General features: G+C 43.8%; 1 protein-coding gene across 3 annotated transcripts in view; it reads right to left on the bottom strand.

Annotated features, from left to right (window-relative positions):
* Positions 1-1,243: 1,243 nt before the first annotated feature.
* LOC131461508 (guanine nucleotide exchange factor VAV3) overlaps positions 1,244-7,205 on the bottom strand; it is an 88,869-nt gene continuing 82,907 nt past the window's right edge. For 2 of the 3 annotated variants that reach the window (XM_058632815.1, XM_058632831.1), the window contains exons 26-28: positions 6,646-6,726; positions 5,627-5,778; positions 1,244-4,696 (exon numbers count right to left, since the gene is read on the bottom strand). In XM_058632815.1, the coding sequence (XP_058488798.1) occupies positions 4,652-4,696; positions 5,627-5,778; positions 6,646-6,726 (278 nt within the window). In that variant the 3' untranslated portion in view covers positions 1,244-4,651. The remainder of the gene's footprint in view (positions 4,697-5,626; positions 5,779-6,645; positions 6,727-7,205) is intronic. The other variant, XM_058632823.1, reaches the window with a different exon arrangement.

The raw sequence follows: 7,205 nt of genomic DNA, 5'->3' as shown, positions 1-7,205 counted from the left end.
CCCTCTGAATTTCTCCTTGCTGGATATTTTTTACACCATTTTCTTGATGAAAATCCAAGTAAGTGTCACTGTAGTCACTTCAATCACCTTTCTTCCTCATGTTATTGTTTTATTTTTTATTTTTTCTCCGACGTTGTGCCAGTTTCTGAGGGGGTTACCATGCATAAAAACGTGTGCATGTGTGTAGCCCCGTGCTCTATAGTGCCCTCAGTGTAATGTCCTCAGATCAGGACAAAACTCAGTGACTTTTGTTCTCACTCCAAAATCTTTCTAGAATTTTTGACGCAATAGGAACAATATTGCTTTTTTGGATTGTTCCTATGCAGGAAAAACTAAACATTCCACTTTTTGAAAGTTGTACTTGCACAAAACTACATCTAATGTGTCAGATGTGATGTCATGATGTCAGATGTCATTTTATACTCATTTCATTTTAGGAAACGTATTATGGCTCAATAGCATGCCAATTGAAAGCCGTCATTTGTTGGGTCAATTCTTGGCAAAAGTTGCTGAGTTTGTTGATTTTATTTTAAAGTGTCTCCCTGAATTTTTCGATAATTTTTGACCAAACAGGAATTTGGTCATATTGCATTTTCTTTTGCGTTTTATGCCTTTAGGAAAGTCAGATTTTCACAAAACAAAGCACGTAAATTTGAAATAATAAGCCCTTTTGTTTAATACCTCACTTATACATTCTCTCTATAGCGCCCCCTCATCCATTGCTGGAGAAAGTGAGGTCAGGACTCCCTGAGCCACATCAAGGGCCCTTTCTGTAAGTGGCCATAGTTTATTTATTTCTCTTAAGTTAAACCCCAAACCAACCTTTCAGCAGGTCGTTTTGACCATGTCTTTGCCTTGAAGCATTAAGTATCTACCATGCGATTGTCTAACAGGATAGTTCCATTAACGAGTATTTGAACGTTCGCGGGTGTGTTGGTCTTAAAAAGCAAAAGTGTACTCGGACACGTTGTTGTACGTTAATACAGCGAGACAGCGGGAAGAGATCGACCGACACAGACCTAGTCTGAAGTAAGTGGTGCTATGTTTCACTGTTATTTTAAGGTTCATTATTAATGTAGTAACACACACTTACAAATGTGGGTAAACAAAGGAGCGAACACTGCCTGTGAAACTGTTTCCTGTGCAGACACATGTTTCCTCTCTCACTGGATAGACAACGAACTGTTGTAATATATTAATCTACCACGGTGTAAATTTAAGGTGAAAGGACAACACTTTAAAAGAAGCAATATGTATCTTTATTTAATGCTTTGTACATATTTTACAGTATGATACAGCAAACAACACACGGTAATGCTACACAGTCAGGATTGCACGGTTTTAGAGTTAGGCCACAGCGGTCGGGTACCATGGTAATGAGACATAACACTGAATGTAAAGCGAGTACAACATTAATCTTTGGTTTCAATGGGAGAACAACACAAAGGCATGAATGCAAAGTTCAAGTGGGGGGGGGGGGCACTGATAACAAACTCACTGACAGATGGGTGATATAGGCTATAATGGATTTTCAGAGCACAGTATTATGGAGTAAGAATTATATCACTTTTTTCCTCCATGTGCTGTGTATGTGTGTGTGTGAATGGTGTGATTCAGTGCAAGTTTGTATAGACGCGTCGGATGGCGATGGTTGGTTCGGGAGATTGTATCCTAAAAACCCTGCTGGGCTAAGACTTGCTCAGCCCTGAATCCTGTCAAAACCCTTTTCCTCACGTACGCGGTGCGTGAGTGTGTGTGCGTCTCAGCATACAGAAATAATCTGTGCTCACACTGCACATGAGGAGATAACCGTGGTGAGAGAGAATCCTAATTCATTCTCTAATTGGCATCATTTCTCTCAGTCTATTAATTTGTGGCAAAAATGAAACCAGTGCTCGTTTCCGTTTCTGCGGCGCTTGTTTATGGAGAGTCAGCCCGCCTCTTCCCCTCCTCCCCTGACAATACTGAATCATCTCTTCTCCTCCCGCCAACATATGGCAGCGGACATTACAGCCTACATAGCATCGGCATGAGGCGCGGAATACAGAGAGAGAGAGACCGAGGAGACAGAGATTGGATGAAAGATAGACGCAGGGGAAGGAGAGCGGTATAAAGAGAGAGAGAGAGGCGAAGTGACACAGTGAGAGAGGGCGAGAGAGAGGGGAGCTGACAGAGAGATGGATGCAGCCGGGTCGTCGAGGTGAGGAGATGGTGTAATGATTAGATCGCAGATACCCTTGAGCCTTCCTCCCGTCCCTCCTGCACACAGAAAAATCTGGAAGCTGGCTCTGAGGGGATGAAGGCCTGCAGTTGTAAATGGCCCTTCTGTCAGGGTTCATCTGGGCGAAGGAGGGAGCGAGGGAGTGGATTACCCGAGTACTGTTCCTCTTCAGTTCTCCCAGGATGTGTGAGATTCACGTGCAGGGTTATATTTGCCCCCTTTCCCAAAGATTTGAATGTTTGCAGCGAGAATCATCACAGCGGTTCGTTAGATATTAGATGACACGTCGCATTTTAACTGTTCGCCTCCTTATCAGATGATGTCATCTCCAAACTTAAGCAATTAAAAGATGACTGCCAGGAGATAAGGAGATGTGTTTACGATGCCTCCATCTAGTGGTCACTTAATGACTCCGGTAATGGAAGAAAAACAGGAAAAGGGGAGACATCACAGGGCAGAACACATTAACATGATCCTTTTTGACACGTTTCTTCAGTCTTAAATAACATATTATGTCATTGGGATGGCGTGGCAGGTCTGACGGGGGGTTATTAATCATTTTCATCAAACATGATGGCTCCTTTGAGTTCACACAATAGCATATCCTTACAATAAAACTATGTTTCCACGTGAGGATGAAGATGTGAGAGGTGGAGGATGACGCCTGTTTCCAGAAGCTAACTCCCCTCATTCGTCAGTCTCCAATAAAACATTAAGGATGTGATTGATGAGGAGGAGGGAGGAGGAGGAGGAGGAGGAAAACATGAACCTACAGTGATGTTTCACTGTCTTCACAAAAAAGGGACTGTATGTGGAAAGCCTTCTGATTGGGCTACAACAAAACACATGTTAAATAAAATAAGAATATCTACATATTTTAAACACAGGCTTGTTTTAACTTGAACAGTTCCAGCTGCTACAGAGTCTTCATTCTCTTCTCCACACAAACTTGGTATCCATGTTCTCCTGTTCTGTAGGAAAACCATATTTCACTGTGGACTGTGGAGACGGACTGTGCATTATGTATGTGGGGGTTAGGGTGTACACACGGAGAGAGAAGGGGGTGGAATGGAGGACAGACAGCTGGAAGATATAATAAGTAAAAGGGGGTTCTGAAAACTGATTTCATTAAAGCTTGAAATTTAAATACCCTGGAAAAAAAGTGGTGTTTTTGCCAAATTTGAAAAAGATGCTAAAATATTCGGATGCATAATCCGGTGAAGATGTTGACAAAGTAGAAATCTGGCTTTATCGCCTCTCATAGACACAGAATATTAAAGTATTGATCACTTCTGCAAGAATGCAATCAAACTGCACCGTACCCATCATATTTGCAGATAATGAAAAAAAAAAGCTAAAAATTGAAAAAGTAAAAGACAGTTGCTTTGACAGAAGAAGAAAAAGTTTTCTCCTGTTTTATGTCACAGGAGCAGGTGGCTTGTTCCCCGACACTAATGCCGGAACTAAGATAAACCCTCTGCGAATGGGCTCCTGTTGACAGAGCTGCCACTGATAAGAGCAGAGGATCGCTAACAGCCAAGACAACTGAAAACATGAGAGGCTGAGCTGCAGATAAAGAATGGTGGAGGTGGGAGGAGGAAAATAGGAACAACAGCGATCAATTGCTGGCACTGTGCAGCGATGCTATCCGACGCCATCCCTCTCTTACATCTCCTGTGTGTGTGTGTGTGTGTGTGTGTGTGTGTGGTGATCATGATGTGCAGCGGAGGAGAGGTGGGTGGTGTGGAAGTGTGATTCTGGGTCATCAAGTCATCAATAACCACCTGCATTAGTGGAACAAACACACAGGCAAGGTCAGAACGGTCTGAGATTCATCAGCGTAAGGAGGGAGGGGGGAAGAAAAAGCTGTTCACTGTGGGTCTTTTCAGCTCTGATGACTCTGTTCCCACAGGGAGTGGTGGAAACGATGGATGGAGGGATGGATGGATGAGCGCATGAATGGGAAAGAGGCATATGAGTATCCACTTTTGACAGATTGGCGATGGCCGACTTGGCAAGCAGAAACAGGTGGGAGTTGGTGGGGGTGGCGGGGGCTGTGGCTGGAGCAAAAGGTGAATTATGGATGGACGGACGGAGTCGGGGAGGCGTTTGGCGAGGGCTCGTGTCCCGCTGACAGTCAAGCTGCTAGGCGATGGAGTCACTTAGCCTCGCGAGTTGGCCAGAAGTGATCGGGGCGTCTCTGCATCTGCAATGAGCTGCCGCCCCTTTTTTTTCTCCCCCTCACAAAGGCCACTGGGATGGTCGTGCGCAGCAGAGCCGGAGAGTGAAGAGAGTAACACTGGAGCGAGCGGCAGTGCAGATGCTCACTCTGTCTGTCACTGGTACCTCAGTGTACCACTGGTGCTCAGTGTGTTCACTCCACTGCTGCCGTCCTTCTTCTATCTCACTGAAACTCCCGCGGTGAACCTCTCACTCCTCACCCTCCTCTACATATGTGGATGGAAACCAGCCCACCTGAAGGGGAGGATGGGAATACATCATCAGACAGAGGTTCAATCAGCATCCATTATAATGTATATCCTTTTTTTTTTTTTTTTACATTTTTTCCTCAGATGCCTTTTTTGCATTTTCTCATTAGTGTTTTGCCAAACGTAACAGAACACCATTCTTCGAAACCTTCCGTGATAAGTAACAAAAATATGATTGTTTCCATGCTAATTGTGGGAAATGGATCTTGAATGTAACAGTTACAAGAATTTAAAACGTAACAATTATAAAGCAGATTTGTTTTGACCACTGATATTTGTGAGATGCTGCTGATCTAAACCAATAATCTGCTCTCAAAGGATGTGAAAAACACACAATGATGAAAAGGTCCAGAACAACAGAGTCTGCTTTATCTTTTGATTTGAGTATTTACTGTGAACTGAGATGGTGGTGTGCAGAGAAAGACTGCGACGACTGTTTTTCCAGCTATTTGTGCCAGTTGTTTTTCCCGGTTAAAGGCACTAAAGAGACACAAACAGCACTCAACAGTTTCTACACACAGTGATTAGCTGTTTTTTTTCCTTCAGTGCTGCGTCAACACACACATCAGGCTCGCTAAATAGAGAAAAGCTTCTTCATTTAACACAGCGATTCTCCAAACACACTCACAGATGCATCACTGAAGCACAGGAACATGCAGACACTAACTTCCCTACAATTAAAACCTGGATACTCTGAGCACTGAATGACTGTTTGTCTCTATATGTTGACCCTGTGATGGACTGGCGACATGTCCATGGTGTACACCGCCTTTTGCCTCACGCACTTGATACTGGGTTTGAATTGAGTATATACAACAAAGGTTAAATATTCTAAATCCTCTAAAACCAGGATGAAAACACAACTGATAAACATTTATAAGCTTTTTAACGAGAGGTAAGAGCGATTTCCACTCACCCTGCCGTTAACCTCGCCCCTCCACCAGCCGTTGGCTCCCGACTTTGTGTAGATCTTCACCACGTCGCCCTCCTGCAGCGAGAGCTCGCGGGTGTCACGCGAGCTGAAGTCGTACCGTGCTATCGCCACACCGATCACTTTGGGGGTAAACACTGGAGGAGGAGGAGGAGAAAGAGGGCGAGATAAGAGGGGTGAAGAACTGCTGAGAAACAATAGACAACAATAAAACACCTAAAACACCCATTTCTCCACGTGTAAAGAAAATTTCATAAATTTACACTGTTTGTGGTTTAGAACCATTGAACTTAGTAAAACTGTAAATATTGTAGCTTGTTTAAACCAGTTTATTTGTTCTAAAATATGAGAAACTGTATTCTTTCTGCCCAACTTCATTCTCTTGCCTCAGATGAAAAAGACAAATATAAGGTCCAGTTGCTACAGGGGATTATAGCCACTACAGAATCTTCCTTGTGTGTGTGTGTGTGTTTGACTGGACATCATGTCGAGGAGACAGATGTGGCGTGGGTTAGTTCGTTACCACTGCTCCATGCTGCCCTGCTGTCTTTCTTCCTGCTACAGACACTGACTGGTGAGTCAGACGGGGCTAAATTCAAAGATAATGAAATGTCAGACCTTTACAGGCCGACCACAGAATATCTCCCGTCTGTGTAACTGGACATCTTTACTTTAATGACAGACACTCAACAAACATAAAACATGACATGCAAAACTATACACGCACACACACACACAAACTCACATCCATGCGTTATAACAATAAACAAGTTCCTGCTCTCGACACAGAGTGACAGTAACTATGGAAGAAGCGGAATTGTGTGATGGGAAAACTTGAGATGGTGCCTCTCTGAGATTCAGGTGACGATGTGAAAGCACTGAGCCGCGGCCAGCATGCTAAACAGCCTTCGACATGAAAGCAAGGGAAGAAAGAAGAAATGCAGTGACAGAGAGCAGGCAGAGAGGGAGAGAGAGAGAGAGAGAGAGAGAAGTGATACCTGTACCTGACCAGAAGGGAGCAGAGGAAGGAGGTACAAAGCTGTAGCCGGCAGGAGTTACAAAAGAGATGCCGCACAGCAATGGGGCTATGGCAGGGCGGGGCCAGGCAGGGAGCGAAGAGGTGTGTGTGTGTGTGTGTGGAGGGGGGGGGGAGGTAGGGGATGAGGGTGATGGGGGGAGAAGAGAGAAGGAGAAAAAAACATTTTGAAAATCAAAAATATCAGCATTTTTACCCTGTTGCAGTTTGATGAAGTATAAATTCTGTGTTCTAAGGGACTTTTCAGACCTGGTGTTAGCATCTGTCTAATCTGACAACCTTAAGTATAACTGTTCACATCCTGAATGCTTCCCTTTACTCAAACACACACTGACGTCATTGCAAAAGAACAAAACAATGTTGTTTTTTTTAATGTTTTATCTTTGACTGTACACATAATGTCTACAGGACAGGAAGAGCTGCTCCTGCTGCAACATCAAATACGTTTTAATCATTCAAAAAAAATGATCACATGGCAATAAGTGTGAATGCCGTGTAAGGGTGCTGATTAGAGGCTGTCTCTAACGT

This window comes from Solea solea, chromosome 1 (genome assembly GCF_958295425.1).
Source record: "Solea solea chromosome 1, fSolSol10.1, whole genome shotgun sequence".
In the NCBI taxonomy this organism is placed as follows: Eukaryota; Metazoa; Chordata; class Actinopteri; order Pleuronectiformes; family Soleidae; genus Solea; species Solea solea.
Note: the sequence above shows the minus strand (reverse complement) of the source record. Positions and strands in the feature narration are given on the sequence as shown.